At 48.1% G+C, this 19,889-nt stretch overlaps 1 protein-coding gene, 2 long non-coding RNA genes and 1 other non-coding gene across 4 annotated transcripts in view; 2 read left to right on the plus strand and 2 right to left on the minus strand.

Annotated features, from left to right (window-relative positions):
• The first annotated feature begins 2 nt into the window (after positions 1 to 2).
• On the plus strand, positions 3 to 2,848 carry LOC135363801 (uncharacterized). The gene is made up of 2 exons (XR_010409868.1): positions 3 to 887; positions 2,226 to 2,848. It is a non-coding gene; the product is annotated as an uncharacterized LOC135363801 (long non-coding RNA).
• Positions 2,849 to 7,187: 4,339 nt separating this feature from the next.
• LOC135363802 (uncharacterized) lies at positions 7,188 to 9,083 on the plus strand. The gene is made up of 3 exons (XR_010409869.1): positions 7,188 to 7,327; positions 8,319 to 8,537; positions 8,955 to 9,083. It is a non-coding gene; the product is annotated as an uncharacterized LOC135363802 (long non-coding RNA).
• Positions 9,084 to 10,257: 1,174 nt separating this feature from the next.
• Positions 10,258 to 19,889, minus strand: part of CUL4A (cullin 4A) — a 45,051-nt gene continuing 35,419 nt past the window's right edge. Inside the window, exons 17-20 of the mRNA XM_064585878.1 lie at positions 18,739 to 18,844; positions 18,363 to 18,535; positions 13,434 to 13,586; positions 10,258 to 11,847 (exon numbers count right to left, since the gene is read on the minus strand). Coding sequence (XP_064441948.1) covers positions 11,752 to 11,847; positions 13,434 to 13,586; positions 18,363 to 18,535; positions 18,739 to 18,844 — 528 coding nt within the window. The 3' untranslated portion in view covers positions 10,258 to 11,751. The remainder of the gene's footprint in view (positions 11,848 to 13,433; positions 13,587 to 18,362; positions 18,536 to 18,738; positions 18,845 to 19,889) is intronic.
• LOC123840035 (U6 spliceosomal RNA) lies at positions 19,732 to 19,836 on the minus strand. The gene has a single exon (XR_006789859.1). It is a non-coding gene; the product is annotated as a U6 spliceosomal RNA (small nuclear RNA).

The following is a 19,889-nucleotide window of genomic DNA, read 5'->3' on the forward strand; positions in this document are numbered from 1 at the left end:
GTCTGGCGGCGTGAAGCGGGAAGTGGGCGCAGCCGGCGCGTGGGGGGGGGGGGGGGGGGGTCCTCAGCGGCCCTCCCCGCGTCGGCCACAGTCGGAGACGGGTGTGCCCCGGAGAAGGGCGGCTGTCTGCCGAGGCCCGCGGCCGACACGCTGCCCCGGGGGCGCAGTGAGGCCCGCGCTCACCGGTCGCGCCCGAGAGCAGTGAGGGTTTCCTCGAGGGCCTCGGCACTGACCATGCCCTGTCCTGTGGGCCTGGGCACGCTCACGGGGGCTCCTCTGGGCCGCTGATTCGCGGGGGGGCTGGACGTGGGGCGAGGAGGGAGGGGACGACTTGAGCGCGCGTATTGAATGTTCGAGGCCAAACATCGACGCCGCAAAGGACCAACTCAAGGCGAGACAAAGCCCTGGTCGCAGGGGGTTCAGCGGTTACAGGACCTGCAGCGGTGACACCCTCCTAAGGACGGATGGGGACGGGGCGAGGGGCCTCAGTTATCGAGAAAGTTCGGGGACACGGGTGCAGCGCGTACCCTACGTGCTCCCTGCTCCAGAGCCGTCCCGGAGTACCTCTCCCGCTCACCGCCCGTTACCCGAGCCCTCGATTTGCCTAGAGGCTCCCTGGGTCTTCTCTTGTCCGACCGCGGTCTGGAGCCCTGGCCACACGGCCCTTCCCTCAGCGTCTCCGCCCTTGGCTCTGCAGTTCTGCAGGCACTTTCCCGGCTCCTCCTCCCTTGCCTTCTGTCGGGCCGCCGCGCTGAGGCCCTCACTCTCACCTCCCCTGGAAGTGTTCCTTGAGCCTCTTCAGCGCAGTCTGTGGACTGCAGTCACTCTACCGAGCAGTCCTTGGTTCTTGGGGCTTTCCCCCTTCGTTTTACATTCGCTTGCTTTTAGTAAGTGTTGTCTTCTTCCTTGTTGTCGTGTTTGTCCAGCTTCCCTTCCCTCCCCTCCAGCTTCTGACATAGAACCAGACTTGCTGTTGGGTCTGCATCTGGGGACAGCGGCAGGGCATGCACGTCCCCTTGCCAGCCCCAGGCTCCATTCTAAACCAGGTTTCCCTGGGGCGGGAGTTAGCAGTTCTTAAACTACTTTGTATGTTTACTGGTGTTGAACGAACAGGTAGGTATTTTGCAGATAACCGTAATTTGCAGGTTTCTCCCTGTGAAGAAAGAAGCTACAAATAAGGAGAAGGGTGGGTGGGTGAGAATGGACCCTGTGATGCTGGAACTGCCATGTATTTAAAGACTCAGAAGATGGACAGTCACGGAAGTAAACAGAATAAATGTACTAGGTAAAAAGCAGTAACGTTTAGTACATTTTGGCAGTTTATACGCCCACCAGTGACCGTTAAAGGGCGTGACATTTTCTTTTGCCTGGTCGTTCATCACACAGGCTGGATCATTTGTTCATATTTTTGTTTTGCGCAAGGTATCCGTCATTTTTCCTTTGCCCAAGAACCAGCTGGCACACAGCCGCTGAAAGGTGAGGTTTGCCAGCACCAGGCCTGCGAGGAGGCAGGGCGCTCCGCGGTGCCGCTCACGGTCACGGCTGGGTCTGTGCCCCGCGCCTCTCATTTACTACCAGGAGACAAGATTTTTCACTTCTCTTTCCCAGTTCTCTTGCCCATTTACCTCAAGAATATCTATTTTGGTTTATTAATGGTCCAAAAGGCAAGTAAATCGTGGCTGGAAAAGTGTAGAAGTTTAAGTCATAGGGTAAGTTAGTGAGGAACATGTCAGAGAAGTAGGAAACTGTCAACTTTCAAGTGAAACGTGTGCTCTGGGGTGGGGAGAGAAGCGCGAGTCACGTGAGTCACACAGCACTTCTGAAGACCAGCCCTCTCCTTTAGGACACTCAGACTGCTGGTACTTTTGCTGTTTAAAGTCCACTGACGGTTACGCGTCTGCCTCGTGTGCATCTCTGACAACTTCCTTTCCATAGATTCCTTGAAATACTCCAACCACGGTAGTCTTCCTTTTAGATGGTTATGAAAAAGGAACTCTCTCATAAAAAAAGAACCAAAACACTTACTTTCTTGGAAAGCAGTGTAACTCACCCAGTCCCAAGTCATTTGCAGCAGGAGTGACCGCCTAACTTCAATTGAGCTCATGTTCCCAGTGACACGCTCACCTGGTCGCGGTCTGTGGGCCCTGGGGTCGGGGGTGGTGTTACCTAGGGCCTATGCTTGTTTGAGAAACGAAATGTGGTTAACCAGAGCCCTTTCCTAATAGTGGGAGACACTGGGAATTGAAATCAACACAGAGATATTTCAACCTTTGTAACCCACGATGGTGCTCAGAGGGGATGGGGTGGATCCCACTGCAAGACCAGGAGTTCACCTGCGCACCTGCAGAAGGACATCTGGGTTGTTACCAATTAAGCTGCGGTGAACAATCAAAACCACATCATTGGGTGGACCAGGCTCTCATTTCTCCTGGGTAAATGTGTTGGAGTGGAAAAGCTGGGTCATCAGGGAGTGCATGTTTAAGAAGAAACTGTCGGACGCTTTTCCATCCATACCAACGTCCTTGTCAACACCTGGTATCAACGGTCTTTCCGATAGCCATTAATTCTCTCGTGACTAGTTTGTGTTTTCCTGAGGACTAGTGAGATGCAAAGATCTTTCATGCGCATCACCATTCACGTATCTTCCTTGGTTAAGTGTCTGTTCAAACTTTGTCCTAGTTTTTAAAAATGGTTTATTGCTTTTTTTGAATTCTGAGTGTTTTTTAAAAATATATTCTGAGTGTGCTACTTCCCAGTACTGTATTATCTCCCATGACGTGGCTTGCTATTTTATTTAGTAGTATCTTTCAAAAAGTAAAATTTATTAATTAAAGTCCAGTTTATCAAATGTTTGTTTCATGACTCATGCTTTTTATGTCCTGAGAAATCTCTGCATTTCCCAACATTATAACAGTTTTCTCCTGTTTTCTTCTAGAAGTTTTATGGTTTAGCTTCTACAATTGGGCCTATGATCAAATTAAATTTTGTGGATGGTGTGAGATAAAAGTCAGTAGCAGTTTCTGTACATTTCTTCATTTGTTCACCCCCCCCCCAATAGATAGATAGCTCTTTGATACAGAGACTTAGCCCCAAGTCCCCTTGGCACCTTTACTGAAACTGACACAGCTGCACCCGGGTGCACGGGTGGGCATGCTGTGACGCTCCCTGCTCTGTTGGCACATCTGTGTCTCTGTCTCTGGCTTCAGAGCAGGTCTCTAAATTAGGGAGAGTTAGCTCTCCAGCTGTTCTTCTACAAGGTGCTTTAACTCCTTCAATTTCCATGTACATTCTAAGATGAGCTTATCATTGTTCTATAAAGGAAAACCCTGCTGGAATTTTGGTAGGTACTGGATTGAACGCACATACCAACTTGGAGAAAACAGACACCTTGACATGATGCAGCTCTTCATTTGCTTTATTCTTTAAATAATTTTCAGCAATACTTTGTAGTTTCTAGTGTGTATGTTTTTGTGCAGTTTGTAACTTAAGTATTCCACACATTTCTGGGTACAGTTGTGAATGGGGCTGCACCTTTAAATGTCATTCTCCAGTTGTTGCTAGAATGTGGAAATACAGTTGACCTTTGTTTAGCGACCTCTCGTGACTTTGCTAAGTTGGCGTATCAGCTCTAGTAGCAGTTCTGTAGATTTCTTCATCTGTTCTACCCACATGCTCATGTCATGTGTGAAACACTATTTTATAAACTCTCTCCCACCTGTATGTGTTTTCTTTCTTTTTGTTGTCTTAGCGCAGTGGCTACCAGCTCCTTCTGTGCCCCGTCCCAGCCGCAGGGGGAAAGCGTTCTGCCTGTTACATTAAGCATAATGTCAACTCAAATCTTTTGTGAATGTCCTTTCTCAGCTTAGGGAAGTTCTTTTCTATTCCTACTTTGCTGGGAGTTGTTTTTTAAATCAACAGTGTTGAATTTCATCAAATGCTGCTTCTATTCAGATGATTATATGTTTTTATTTCTTTTTTAGATTTTCAAATGTTAACCTTGCACTTCTGCACCAGATTTCATTTGGTTTTGGTGTATTACTGATTTTATATATTGCTGGATTCAAACTGCTAATATTTGGTGAAGGGCTGGTCTGTCGTTTTCTTTTCTTGTAATATTTTTGTCTGGTTTCTGTGTCAGGGTAATGCTGGACTCATTCCCTCCTGTGTTTCTGAAAGACTGTAAGATTGGTGTTGCTTCTTCCCTAAAAGTTTAATAGAATTCACCAGTACACCCTCCAGTTCTGGAGGGTTTTTTTGTTTTGTTTTGTTTTGTTTGTGGAAAGATTTAAAATGACAAATTCAACTATTTTCTGTTTCTTCTTGTGTCCATCTGGACAGCTTGTGAATCTCACGGAATTTGGCCATGCCAGCTAAGCTGTAGAATTTACTGGCATAAACCGACTCACAGCCTTCTTTGTAGGACCTGTAACCGTGTCCTTTCAGTCCTGGTATCGATCATTTTTGTTTCCTCTCCTTCAACTAGTCTGGCTAGAGGTTTGTCAGTTTTGTGGGTCTTCTCTATCTGCTCATTTTCTAGATCTTTAATTTCTACTTTTATTATTTCCTTCCATTTACTTTGGTTTAAGTTGCTCTTCTGTTTCTAGTTTTTGAAGGTGGAGGCTTACATCACTGTAAACCTTTCATCTTTTTTTTTTTTTTTTTTAAGATTTTATTTACTTATTTGACAGACACAGCAAGAGAGGGAACATAAGCAGGGGGAGTGGGAGAGGGAGAAGCAGGCCTCCCGCTGAGCAGGGAGCCCGATTGGGGGGCTTGATCCCAGAACCCCGGGATCATGACCCGAGCTGAAGGCAGACGCTTAATGACTTAGCTACCCAGGTACCCCTAAACCTTTCATCTTTTTTAATATAAACATTTGAAGCTATGAATTTCCCTGTAAGCATTTCTTTAGCTGTTTTTTTAAATAAACTTTTACATGTTGTGTTTTCCTATTCACTCAAAATATTTGCTAATTTTCCTTGTTTTATTTGACTCATGGGTTACTTAAAAGTGTGTCCTTTAATTACATTATCTATTTATGTTAGAATTATTGGATTGTTTATTTAGAGGTGTATTGCTGGGGATGCCTGCCTGGCTCAGTGGAGTGTGAGACCCTTGATCCCGGGTTTATGAGTTCGAGCCCCACGTTGGGGGTACAGATTCATTAAAAATAAAATCTCAAAAAAAAGAAGTGTATTGCTTAATTTCCAAACATTTAGTAATTTACAGTTATCATTGTTAGATTTCCAATTTAACTTGTGGTCAGAAAACATATTCTGTATAATTTTATCCTTTTAAACATGAGACTAGTTTGATGTCTCACCGTAGGCCTCCCTTGATGCATGTCCCCTGGGCGCTGGAAAAGAATGTTCTGCTGTTGGTGCAGTACTCCGTAATTGGCCGGTCACGTTTCGGGTTTTTCCTGATTTTCTGTTTATCGAGTACTGAAAGAAGAGGGCTGATGCCCCTGACCACAAGCATGGATTTGTATGTCTCCCATTGATCTTCTCCGCTCTGTCAGGTTTTGCTCCGTGCATTCTGAAGCTCTGTTACTAGAGGCCTGCACAGTCAGGGTTCAAGGTGACAAATGTGTCCTTTCTCTCTCTGAAGTGGGCTCTTCGTCCCTGGGAGTACTCCTTGTCCTCAGGGCTGCTTGGTATGAATGAGGCCACTCCAGCTTTCCTGATCAGTTTTCGTGGTACATCATTTCTCATTGTTTATTTTACCCCATGTGTGTTTTTCTATTTATCATTGCCTGTCTCGTGGATGATGGAGACGCTGGTCTTAATTCTTGGTCTGGGAATCTTTGTCTCTTAGGGTGTTTGGGTCACTTTATTTCTGCTCTTTATTCCCTTCCCGCACTTCCTTGCCCTCCTGTGGGCAGATTTCATCTGTGATGCGCACTGACCCCACTCACCCTTTTGTGGCGGGCGGTACGGAGTAGGAGTACCTTTGTACACGGTAACTCAGAACAGCTCCACGAGACAACTAGCATTATCCCCTTCAAGAAGACAAGAAAACCAGGTTTAGAGCATTTAAGTAATTTTTGTACGGGCACCCGGACGGTGACAGAGCCAGGCTCGGACCCCTGGGCCATCTGACTTGAAAGCTGCAGCCTGAAACCATCTGTCTCTCCACTGACTCTGGCGCCTCCACAATGTTCCATCACGAGAAGCTGACCCAGAACACCGTGTCCACGGTAAAACGCAAGGTCTCGGCCTATAAAGCGGTGGACCTTGATTTGTACATCACTGGTAACAGGAATCCTTGCAAATCTGCTCAGGTCCTCAGCCTGTTGCTTTGCATTCCTCCGTATCTGTGCCTACGTTTACATAATGACCTGTCTCGGCAAGAACATACACACACGTACAGACGTACCCAAATATACATGCACACATACAAACACGTGTATGCACACACACACTTGCACACGCACACAAATACACATACGCAGACACGCTCACACACACACACTCTGGAGCCCCCTCCTCCCAGTCTGCACACCTGCTCGTGTCCTTGCCCAGAAGCAGCGCTGCCTTGCCCCTGCCATGGAGCAGTGGCCCCTGGTTACCACAAAACCTGGACGATTCCCAGCTCCCGGTGCAGTGACCATTTCTTCCCGCAAACTCCCTCCTCAGTTCCTGGCACCCACACTTGTGTTCCTTCTTCGGCTCTACTCCTCATTCGCGTCTCGTAGCGGCGCCTCGGCGTGCACAGCAGCGTTTACTGAAAGTGTACCGTGCACCAGACGCTGCGCACGCAGGGCTAAAATGTGCCCGAGAAAGTCTCCTCGAGGAGACGAGCGCAGCCCCCGGCGACACACGGTACCGCCAGCGCTGGGGCCGGAGGGGAGCGGGCGGAGAGGGGGTCCCGAGGCCGGCCCCGCGACCCTCACGTACGCTGGAAGTCGGATAGAGGGGGGGACACGGCAGTGACCGCGCTCGGCCCACCGAGCCTGGGCTCCCTACGTCCGGCCCTTCACCAGCCCTGAGAACCTGACAACTTCGAAACCGGGCCTCTGACGTGCAAGAAGATACCGTGGCCACGAAAGGGTCTGCTGCTCCGATCGAGGCCTCAGGAAACAGCAACGACAGCCCACTGCAGAAGCACGCGTGGAGAGGGGCGCCGTGGGCGGGGTGGGGAGGCCGCCGCTTCGTGACATCCGGTGGTCTGTCCGCTTAGCGAGCTTCTCCGAAAGAAGGTGGGACGGGAAGACGCGGGGTAGGCAGAACACCTCCCGGAACCGAGCCGCGAGTCCTGGCGGGGCAGCAGCACAAAACTCAGGAATAGAAGACTTCGATTGTGTGGAAGAAACTCCAAAAAACAGGTGAGTTACAAAATGGCAGTAGACGCTAGAGCTGGAAACTCTTGGCGCAAAGCCTTCCCAGTTCTGAGGAAGATGAGCTGGACCCTAGGGTTTTCTATGCAGTCAAGCGAGCAGAAGACAGGCAGGGACCCGGACGAGCGTCGCCCGTGCGTTCTCTCGCAGTCTCCGAAGGGCAGGCACGGCCGGGAGGGGACCCGCAGGGGAAAGGGCAGGCGCTCGGGACACGCCGACCCTGGTGACAGGACGAGGCAGGCGCTTCTCCGTCAGCAGAGCGAGTAGAGACGGCAGGAGAACACAAAGCCACGGCCCGCTCAGCGCGGCGACCCGGGACGCGGAGGGAAGGAGCCCGTCTGTCTGGGGTGCTGAGTGCGCGCGCCGGGCGCTGGTGCAGGGCCACCCTTGGTGGACTCGGGGCCAGGGTGATCGTGACAGCACGGCCGGAGACGAGCATTCGGCTTTAGACGAAACGGGCAAAGTCTGAGCGTTAATACAAATACGTAAACATCAAAGTCACCTGACCAGAGTGGTCAGAAATCGGGAGAAAGGGGCGCCTGGGTGGCTCAGTCGGTTGGGCGGCTGCCTTCGGCTCGGGTCATGATCCTGGAGTCCCGGGATCGAGTCCCGCATCGGGCTCCCTGCTCGGCAGGGAGTCTGCTTCTCCCTCTGACCCTCCCCCCTCTCATGTACTCGCTCTCTCTCATTCTCTCTCTCTCAAATAAATAAAATCTTTAAAAAAAAAAAAAAGAAATCGGGAGAAAGACGTGGGGAGAAGCACGGGGGGGAATACGGGCCTAAGGTCCTCTTGTTCACAGCAGATTCTCTTGAGAAACAGCAAATTCGGGGAGCAAGGAAACGGAGGTTCGCGCGATGACAGGAAGTAAATGACGCGTGGCCGGCGAGCTGGGGCCCGTGCCAGGGGCCGGGGGGGGGCGGGGGGCGCCGCTCTCTCTTTCTTAACTTGTCATTCATTTTCCTTACGTTGCTTTGACAGAAATTCAGACGGCACGAAGGGTACACAGTGCGAAGTCCACTCTGCCCCATCCTCACCCTCCAGGACGCCACGCGCCCTCGCGGCCTGGCACACTCCTTGCCTCGCACGCTCTGCCACGTGCCGGCGGACGCCCGAGAATTCGGTGACGAGACGGCATCACCGCGAGTGAGCGACACGCCGCTGAGTAAGCGCCTGGAAACGGACTCTGTCGGGTCAGAGGTACGGGCGTCTCCGGAGCTGAGATATGCTTGCACGTTCGCTGAGAGGCCGTCACCCCACATCACCGCCCGGTCGGCCGCACGGGGCCTCCCGCCAGGCCTCTTCAGTTCCCATGGCAGGAGCAGGAGGCCGGGGAGGCGGGCTGCGCACCGAGTGGGGATGTTGGCCACGGGCCTGTGGGCAGTGGCCTCCCCATCCCCGTGGCTCCCCCACCACCTCCACTGCCCCCCAGGCCCTGCTTTCCTGCAGCCCGGCACTTCCGGGCCGTCCTTCCACGGGGCCCCTCACCCTGGGCCTGGAGGTGGGCAAGGGGGCTTCCCTTCCGCTCACTGCCACCAGCAGGCCAGTCTCCCCACTCCGTGAACCCCGGCTTCTCTGAAGCACACACCTCCCGTCTCTCCGCCCCGTCCCCTCCAGACACGCGCAATTCCTCCCCCGGCGGCCAGCTTTCGTGGAGCCGGCTGCCCCCGCCCCTGCCCACCTGGGCGGCACCCCCTCCTGGCTCGGGAAGCCTCTCCACACGACGGTGCCCAAACATCTGCAGAGCTCCGAACCGACGTGTCTCCGAGTGACCTTTTGGAGTCCACCCGGGCGCCAGCCGTGGCTTTTCTCCTTTCCGGAAATCACAGTGGGTGGGCGCGCCCATACCCACCTCCTCGGCCCGTCCCGATCCTTGAGGCTCACCCAGAGCACGCACAGCCTCCAGACCCACACGGGTCGCCGGCCCACACTCGCCCACTGGCAGCTCTACGCACACTCACGTAATTAGTGCCGAGTCCTATCCAGCACCCCCCAGGGACACTGTTCCCCACGTAAACTTTCAGAAGGCCACTTGGCACTTGAGAAATACATGTATCTTATTGCACGGTTAGACTTTTTTCCAATGAGAATTTAAAAAAATCCTGGATCTCATGTTTTCTTCTTATATTTATGGCTTCATCTAACACTTAAATCTTTGACCACTGGAACTTATTTTGGTGTCGAGGAGGATAATCCACCTGTGGTTTTCTCGAGGTGGTAATTCAGATCCTGCCCGACGACGCACCCCTCACGTTGCACCACGCTCCTGTGTGTGGGTTATTTGTGGACTATTTGGTTCCGGGAGGCCGCTGCGTGCCAGGAGCATGTCGTTTCACTGATACCACGCTAGGACAGGTTTTAAAGCCACTTGTGGCTATTTTTGCCCATCTGCTTTTCTCCTGTGACTTCGGGATCACCTGGCCTGTGTTCTAAGGTTAAGGGCCGTGTGGTGTCCTCAGATGCTGCAGATAAATTAAGATCAGCCACTCTGCTCCTTCCTCAGGCTTTCTCTCTGCTCCCATGTCATTCAAACACACCTTTCATGTGGCTATTTCCTTGTTTGCTACTAGGAATTTTGTCATTGTTTTGTGGCTATTGAAAACACGACTTTCCATTATGTTTTGGCTTTTCTGCTCATTTTGTGTTCTGTTAAAAACTTAGGTCTTTTTTTGGTCACAGCTTCTTCTCTGCTTCTCTTAGATTTTTTGCGCTCACCGCCTCTCCAGTTTTGCAGCCCCTGCCCCCCCTCACTTCCCCTACACCATCTGTTTGGCCGCGTCGGCCTTTCACTGCAACAACAGCCTCCCCGACCCCTGATTTGTGAGAGGACGGGACAGCTCGACTCCTGAGAGGGTGGCCCCGTCTGCCCCGCTGTCCTGGACGTGGATTTTAAGTCGCTGAAGAGTTATGAAGAATGTAGTTTGCATACCACAGGTTTTATTAATATAATTTTAAGGCCAATTAAACTAATTTTATTCAGAGTTAAGTCTACATTAAATTACAAGATTAACAATCTCTAGAGACAATAAACGTAAAATTTAAGAAGTAGAAATCTATTTGGTCTTTTACAGACCACATATTATAGAACTGACAAATGAAAATTTACAAATATAGAAATAATGATACTTCAAGGGTGAGGATTTTCACATGGAAACCCATAAGATGTCATATTTTAAACACGCATGTTTCAAAAAGGGAGAAATTTTTAATAATTTAGCACAAAATTAAATTATATAAACTTGGTATATTCCAGAAAATATTGCTTTAAACACTCATACCATGATCAAAATTCCTTTGGTAGCTTTTAATCAAAATGAAACATGCTATTATGTAAAATATAAAGTACTTTTAAATGTTACCAGAAAAGTATCTTTGTTACAGTTACGTACTAACATCATCGTCCCCCTGCTCAACCTCACCTACACACACACACATGAAACCAGGTGCCAACAAAGTCCTTTTAATCTTTTGACAAAATAACCTCTGCTTCACAATATCAAAACTTGGAGTCTCCTAGAGAACTTTTTACAGTGGTCACAGCACAGAGAGCAACAGCCGTCCCTGCACAGGACTGTAAAAACAAACCAAACTTTATTCGAGCAATTAAACAAATCAAACAGCAGTTACCCCGATGCACAAACGGGCTGCTAGACGCAATCCTGGAAGAGTAAACACAAACACACCGTCCCCCAAACCCCTAAACAGAAAATTCACAAACAACTCAGTGGAAGTAGAACAAAGATGCGCATGGGTTCCTGCGGCAGGTACGCCCGACCCGGTGTTGTCCCGGCACACGGGAGTGGTCTCACCGAGAAAGCTCGCTCTAAAAAGTCAGCCATCGGAGCTTCAAACGTATGGAAAGTAAAGCAAACAAAGAGATGCCAGGATTAGGTTGCATAATCCATCAGCCAGTGTCTGACACCGACTGCCTCTTCCTAATGCTTGCCCACAGAGGGCTCTCGTTCCTAATAAGCGTCCGTCAACTAAGAGAGCCTGCCTTCAGGACCTCTGCCGCCCGCAAATGCAGCACGGAGGGTCTTTTCAGCCGTGCCTTCATGACCACACACGCACCAAACCAAACCTTCAGCTTTCTGCCACAAGAGCACCATGTGACAAAGGACACTCTTTTAACCAACATCTTCTTGTCCAATCTCAAAGTCATTCTGCAACAGAGCAACAGAAACGATTTAAACACCAAAGAGAGTTAAGAGGAAGAACTGGAGGGAAAGACACATATGCCATTCGCAAACCCTCAAACTTTGTGAAGGGTGATCCAAGAATCATCTCTTTTCCCTCGAATCCCAAAGTCTCCGTGCTGGCTCAATGTCAGAAGTCCTGGAAACAGCACGGAAGTGCTTCACTGCTCTGAAGATACATTCTAGTGTCTCGCTGAGAGAAAAGGGCGGCCGACACATCAGGCCACGTAGTGGTACTGATTCGGATTGTCCTTGTCTCTCTCCATATAGTCTCTGTCTATAAGAGATTCAATTCTCTTTTTCAAATCTCCAGGCTGAAAAAGAAAAACAAAACCCCTCCATTACAGCAGCATTAAATTTACAAACATAGGGGAGCAGAACGTATGCAAGAAGTTTGTGATTATGATTATGTACATATATTACATACATGATTACAGAAAACGTATGTATCTATATGTAAGCTATTTATAATTACTAGCTAATTACAAAATGAACCCGATGGAAGTCCCTACACTTCGAAGACAGTGCTAACCTTACTTCTTGATGGTAGCGCTCGCACGTGAACGGACGGTCAGAGCGGGCCGCGCGTGCTCAAGGGTGAACGCGTTCTTTACCAGCACGCACTCACGCACTCACTCCCACAAGCATGGCCGACCCTACCCCAGGGTAGGACATCCCATCTGTGTGACGGGGAACCTGATGTTGCGTCAGGGCATGTCTCCCACACTGTGTTGTGTTACTGCGTCCTGACTGTGCTCTGGGGAGGGGGTGGGAGCCCAGGCTGCGAGCGCTCCCACGTGAGGAGGCTGCCCGGGAAGGGCGCCCCCGCTCTGCTGCGGGAGGAAGCACACTCATGTCGCTTATGAACAAGCTTCTCCCTGTCCAAGGGCACACGCTCTCTATCAAAAGGCCTAGCCTTCTGTTCAGTTCATACGTTCACAAGATACGGGATCAGGGCTGAATCGCCGCTGCGGCCGCTGCACACCTCCCCCACCCTTCAGTCCTTTAACTGCTGGGTTTCTCATCTGCGAAGGGAAAGCGAACACTCGCCCTGCTAGAGGTAGGAAAGAATGGTGCCCACGGCAGGGTTTCGTGACCGCCCAGGCACTGTGGAGAATGCGCCGTCTCTGGAGGGCACAGCTGCCCCGTGCTTGCTCGGGTAAGACAGCTCCAGCTGCGTCGGCGTCTGCTCACTGACCCACCTCAACTTGACTCCCTCAGTGAGGATGGAGGGTGAGCTGCTCTTCTACCAAACTGGACAACACAGAATCGGGGAACTTCCACCCCAAAGGAACACAGGGCCAGGCTCAGGCACTGAAAAGCCAGGTCTCATGAGAGCCCCATACTTTCCAGGTGGAGGCTCATGTTTCAAAGAGCTTTTCCTAATGCTTCCCTAACCGGTCCGTACTCCACATATGTCCATACGTCCAGGGCAGTAGCTCTCAGTCTGTTCAGGGTCAACTTTCTCATGCACAGAAACAAGGAGAGATTATCAAAACAGAAAATGGTCTGGAGCTCGTCAATGCTGAGTAAATGAGCTGTTAGTGGGATTTCCTCAGAATCCCAGGGCATGACCTGCACAGCTACACTACTGAGAAACATGGTCTCAAGCTCTGCCACGCGCCTCCCCCTCCTAAAAAGGTATCAAGTACAACATCCCTGCAAGCGGGAGTTTAGGGACCTCTCGTTCCCAGATGGTGACAAACAGCATTTGGGACAGAGACTCTGCTGTCATCACTTGCTGGCTGTTCGACAGTCGGTGGGCACACAAAGGTAGACTCGTGCAAGCAAACGATCACCTGTGATGCAGGACAAATGAGTCTACAGTGTTAAGAGCTGAACGCGCTTTTTCAATGTTCAGCACAATACTACAAGTTTAATTAAGCTAATATACATTTACCTTTACTGGAAATTTCAGCTGATTATACAATTCAGAAACTAGAAGATTATGACCAAGAGTCTTTCTCATCTTCATTATTCTGACAATAGCGGCATCAATCTGATACTGTCTGTCCTGAAACACACGCTCGGTGGTGCTGACTTGTTCTTCCACCTGCATTTGCACACAAAAGAGCGAAGCTTAAAGATGTATTTTGGCGTTATTTCATATTGTTGAGTTTGATGAGAAACTTCTGATGCAAAGAAAGGCCAAACTTTGGGTAGATCCTGTTCTGTTATGCATTTTTATTTGTTCGAGCAAAACCTAGCTTCCCAAGGACAACACGACTTCAGTACCAGACCTTGAAAAATAAAGTTGTATTTCCCTTATAAAAAGGCTACAAAATACTACATAAACTCTATATAATCCTGGATTAGATCCAGTAGCACAGTAAAAACAAAACAAAGCACAACAGCTATCAGAGATTACTCTGGAAATGTCAGCTTTGCTCAACATCAGGAAACCTACTAATGTAACTAATATGACCACAGCAGTTTCAAGATTAGATCATATGATCATCCTGACAGATGCTGCAAAGGCATAGTAAAACTGAAAATCTGTTCTTGATCTAAAACAAACTTTAACATATAAGGAGAAATTAAAAAACAAAAAACCAAACCTGAACATTCAGGATAAAAAGCTGTTATCAGAGGCAAACAGTGGGTGGGAGGATGGGTTAGCCTGGTAATGGGTATTGAGGAGGGCACATTCTGCATGGAGCACTGGGTGTTATGCACAAACAATGAATCATGGAACACTACATCTAAAACTAATGATGTAATGTATGGGGATTAACATAAGAATAAAAAAAAAGGATAAAAAAAAGAAAAAAAAGAAGCAAACAGCAAATACTGGTAACAATTTCATGTTAGTTACACAGCAACCTAATGGAGGTCCGCAGATCACGGGTGGGCAGGGGAGAGGGAGGGCTGTGCATGTATGTGACGTGTGTATGTTTCAGAAAGACAGAAGCCATGCTTTCCAAAGGGATCCATGACCCTAGAAAGGTTAATGTTCCCTGTACTTAAGAAAAAATGAGGAAGTGAAGAAAAAGCCTGGTAACACTATTATTTCCTAAAAATGTTGTTTTGGGGGTGGGGGCGGGGTGCCTGGGTGGCTCAGTGGGTTAAGCGTCTGACTCTTGATCTTGATCCACACTGGGTGTGGAACCTACTTAAAAAAAAAAAAAAGTTATTTCAGAGATTCTAGCTATGCACTAAGAGAACTAAAGAGGTATGCTGAGGGCGCCTGGGTGGCTCAGTTGGTTAAGCGACTGCCTTTAGCTCAGGTCATGATCCCAGGGTCCTGGGATCGAGTCCCGCATCGGGCTCCCTGCTTTGCAGGGAGCCTGCTTCTCCCTCTCCCACTCCCCCTGCTTGTGTTCCCTCTCTCGCTGTGTCTCTCTCTGTCAAATAAATAAATAAAAATCTTAAAAAAAATAAATAAATAAAGAGGTATGCTGAAAAGGAGCAGACACATGATAATTCTTTGTAGATGAGCTACAAATCCAAAAATCCAAGAAAATCAACTGAGAAACCATCAAAGACCATGAGAATTTTATAAAGTGGCTGGATACAAGATAAATACACAAAGATAAACGGTGTTAATATATACATACTGGTAATAATTAAACATGCCAACCAGGAAGATCCCCTCTATCAGGTGCCAGCACGTTATTGGCCTTCTTGCCTAAAGTCTTCAGTGCCTTGCCCAAATCCCTCACAGGTGTGACCTGCCTCTTCAGGCCTCACCTAGCTCAGCTTTGCCTTTGGTGGGAAAGCCTTCCCTTACCCACGGTATTAGACTGGCTTTCCCATACTTCTCCATTGTAACTGTGACCTCAAGTCTAACGAGCGCAGCAGTGTGTAATCATCTGGTACCTGTCTGCTCAAAGTTCCCTCAAACAGAGACTTGTAAGAGTATGTTACTGTTAATGGATGAATTCTCAGCGCTTCAGAGAGGACCTGGCCCAGAGAAGGTGCTTAATAAGTATGTGCTAAACTATCTACTAAATAGGCAAGGCTTTTAGTAGAAAACTCCCATGAAGAGATTTGTATTCATATATATACAAACACAGATATGAATCAGATTTAGTATGGTAAAAATGAAAACTGGAAATTAATGTAATGCACTCTGAATAAAAAATGTCCGTGTTCTTATTTGGAGGGCAAAGACAAGATAAAATTATTCTCAAGCTCACTGGGAGAGTAAGTTTATAGGAACAGGTACATTAATTAAAAGACTTTGGGTGCTGGCTATGAAACAGCAATAGAATTTGCAGAACAGAATTGAAAACTGACCCATAATATCTGAATTTAACAAATAAGGGTGACAATTAAAATAAGTTGTCAGACAGTGGTATTTTCAATTCAGTTTTAGAATAGGAAGAGTAATTAGATTGCTTTTTGATATTAAAATATTTTCTACGTTGCTCAAAGAAAAAAATGTAAATACTAGAAAAATACAATTATTATTATTTTTTTAAAGATTTTATTTATTTATTTATTTGAGAGACAGAATGAGAGAGAGAGACAGCATGAGAGGGGGCAGGGTCAGAGGGAGAAGCAGACTCCCTGCTGAGCAGGGAGCCCAATGCGGGACTCCAAGATCAGGACCTGAGCCAAAGGCAGTTGCCCAACCAACTGAGCCACCCAGGCATCCACAAGTAATTATTTTTTAAATGTTGGGGTAAAGGAAGGTTTTTCCTAGGTGTGACCCCCAAGTCAGAAACCATAAAGGAAAAGACTATGCTTAAGAATTTAAAAACTTCCACGTGGGGAAAAACAAAAAAAATCTCAAAACACAAAATTATCTGTCAGAAATGATGAAGGGTCAATCACTTTAATATATAAAGGATGCTTACTAATGAGAGAATGAATATGCCAACAAATGTGCCAGTGACCTGAACAAGCAATTAATTAGAAAAATCTATAAACATGAGCCACACCAACATTTCTAAGGTGCTGAAAGGTGCTCGGCCAAGAGGTTTCGTAAACACTGTTCATGTAATTCACACAACCTGTGGTGGTATTATGTCTATTTCAAAAGCCAAAGACGTGAGGATCAGAAAGACTACATAATTTGTGTAAGCTACTAACTGGCATGAAGATGCTTAAAGAAATTCAAGCTAAAATGGCAATGAACTACTTCTGTGCCTGTAAGAACAGGGTGGGCAAAGGGCCCTCTTGTGAAACTGGACACTGAAATCTGGTAAAAATCTGTCAGACTTCCATTTGGCAAAGGGTGGTCAAACTAACAAAAGTACACATTCTTTGACCTTATATCTCCAGGGCAACAATTTTATTTATTTTTTTAGGTTTTAAAAAAATTCATTTGAGAGAGAGAGAGCAGGGAGAGCAAGAGAGTGCACAAGCAGGGGGAGCGGCAGGCAGAGGGAGAGGGAGAAGCAGGCCTCCCGCTGAGCAGGGAACCCGATGCGGGACTTGATCCCGGGACTCCGGGACCTGAGCCGAAGGCAGACACTTAACCCACTGAGCCACTCAGGCGCCCCAGGGCAACGATTTTATACTAAAGAAACATTCTAACAGGCACACAGGAATCTCTGTGCCAGGATGTTTAATGTAACGTTATTTCCAGTAGAGATGGAAAGAACTTAAATGCCTTTCAACATGGGCACTGCCAAGCTCCCACAGATTCACACAACCAACAACTCTGCACCCATGAAAAACCCAAGTCCTGACGTGGAAAGAGGCCCATAATAAAGAATAAGAACAGCTTACACAATGGTACATACAAATGGCATATATAGAGTAATCCCATTAAAGAAAAAAAAGATTTTATATTTACATCCTAGGAGAAAGCGGCATGAGTGCAAATAAAAGTGGCAGTAGAGATTATCTCTAGGGGACAGAGAGAACAGTCCCACTTTGAGATTATAACTCCAACATTGTACACCTTTTAATCACTGTCAGAAATTCCTAATATTAAAAAAAGATGGATCAAAGGATATATGCATTTAAATCCTTAACAAGTATGTCAAACTGCCCACTAAAAGCATCTTTTAAAAGGTAAAAACATAAAGAGAATGCCTGTTTTCTCACATACTTGCCAACTCTGGATATTATCAAACTTTTAAACATTTCCTAAAATTGATAGATGAAAAGTGGAATATTATTTTAATTCGAATTAAAAAAATTACGCGTGAGAATGAACATCTTTTATGTAGTTTACTGGTCTTCGGCCTTTCTTTTTGTGTAACCTAAACTTCTTTCCAACTGGGCTACACCTGAACACCTGTAGGTAAGTGAAGCAACCGCAGATCAACTGAAGCTGTGCCTGTGCTTCTGGAGGGACCTGGAGCCTTCACAAGGCCTCTCCACTCACGTACATGCCCGGGGGCCGGCTGGACGCCCTGTTCTGTATGCGGTACCAGGGGTGCCACCGCCCTCCGGGCCTGCATGCCGACAACACCCCCGGGGCGCGAGGGCTTCCGCATTAGGAAGGGCCTGAGGGCAGCGGTACAGAACGTGCTCTGGACACGAGACAGCCGAGCGCCTCATCAAAGCTCCAGACGCTCCACCTGCACAGACCACAGCCACGATGTCCGTGGGTCTGTGACGCCCACGACCCCCAGCACTGTCACCCCAGACCCTGGCTGAGGCCAAGGCTGCAATGCGCTGTGCAAAAATAAGAAGGCAAGTGACTGGGTTTTGGACAAGCTCTCGACGCCAACGGAATCCGGCACAGGAAGATCTCTCACTGCACTCTTGTGAAGAGGATGGTAACTTACACGCATTTCCGTCTCACGTTCACTCCTACCGTGAATACGAAGTTGACCAATGCTATGCTAGGGTGCTCAGAAAGGACTCTCAAGCACCAAGGGCCCCTCAGCGAGTGCCCTGCGGGTGAAACAAGGAAGTCGGTACGTACGGTTTCCTTCATCTGGATCTGGTTGATCTTTATCCGAAACAACTTGTGCTTGAACTCCCCATTGAACGTGAACGTGTCCCCGTCTTCCACCTCCTTCCCTTTGGGACTTTTAAGCAGAACTCGTGCTTTCCCACAGGCCAGGGACTGGAGCGTCCTTCGCAGTTCGCTGTCCTCTGCAAGGGAGAAAACCAGGCAGCGGCCACCACCACAGTGAGTGAGACTCAGCAAGAGCCAAAGGAGCTGCGTGCTCAGTGTGGCTAGCAGAGGCTGAGTCTGCACCTTCGCTTAAACAAATACGTGTTGTAACAACACCGACACCACACATTCCACACAACAACACAAAACCACACATTCATCCCGACAGGAGGACTCTTACCTATCCCCGTGGCCATTTTTATTTCTTCAAAGCTGAACCCGTCCCCTTCATTGAACATGAGGAGCACCAGCGTCTGGAAGAGGGACACTTGGAACTCCTTCTTTCCCTGGAAGAAAACGGGCGTAGCACGTGGGGAGTGGTGTGCACAATCTCTGGAAAAGCTGAAGAGGTTTCTTTTTGCTCTCAAACCGTGTGGGGTGTGGGGCTAGGAAATTACTAATCAGCCAGCAAACAAGAAGAAGTTAAGCAATCAATTATACAAGAATAAAATGAAACTGGGCCTTGGACCTCACACCATCTCCCGCTCCTATTCACTGAGTGCCCATGGCAGAGGCCCGCACACGCACGCGGGGAGCACGCACGCGGTGAGCTCCGTGCGGAGGAAAGCGGCAGGAGCTGGGGGAGGGCCGGCTGTGCGGAGGCAGGTGCGGTGTGTAATTCCCATACGCTGTGTACGGGCTGCCTCGTTTACAGGGTACAATACATCAGTGCCTTGTAACGGTAGCAAAGTAGAAATTTTGTAAATTTTCTGCTTAGTGTATACAACCAAATTTTATTTACAATACGGAAGTTAAACAGGAGCATGAAGGCTCTCTTGTGACCTGCTTCTTTCCGGTATCAGTACACAGAACGCACTTTCCTCTTGTATCATGTCCCTAGCACTGCAACACATGGGCTTATTCATTACGCTGTGAAAACGTCTCATTAAGATGAATTTCTAGAACTGGCATTACCGTGACAAAGCCTGTGACTAGAGGCTGGAGATGCGCTGCCAACCGCCCTCCCTAAAGCTCACACGCTCCCCCTCCCACTAGCGAGAGGTGCTGTTCTTTTAAGTTTTAGCCTTGATCAGTTCTGTAGTTAAAATGTGGTACTTCACTGCATTTTAATCTGCAACGCTGTGACTAGCAGAGAGGTAGAACATATTTTCATTGAATTCGACTTTTTTAAGCCTTGCTTTCATGAGCTACCGCTACACATCCTTTGCTCTTTTTAAAGTACGAATGCTTCACGAACTTGCGCGTCATTTTCTTGCAGGGGCCATGCTAATCTTCTCTATCGTTCCAATTCTAGTCTATGTGCCGCCCAAGCCAGCACTCCTTTGCTCTTTTTTCAGTTAGGTAAATGCTTTCCTATTTTTATTGATTTCT

The sequence above is a fragment of the Mirounga angustirostris genome, unplaced genomic scaffold (assembly GCF_029215605.1).
Source record: "Mirounga angustirostris isolate CCGP_5_RB_7025 unplaced genomic scaffold, mMirAng1.0.hap1 SCAF_3, whole genome shotgun sequence".
In the NCBI taxonomy this organism is placed as follows: Eukaryota; Metazoa; Chordata; class Mammalia; order Carnivora; family Phocidae; genus Mirounga; species Mirounga angustirostris.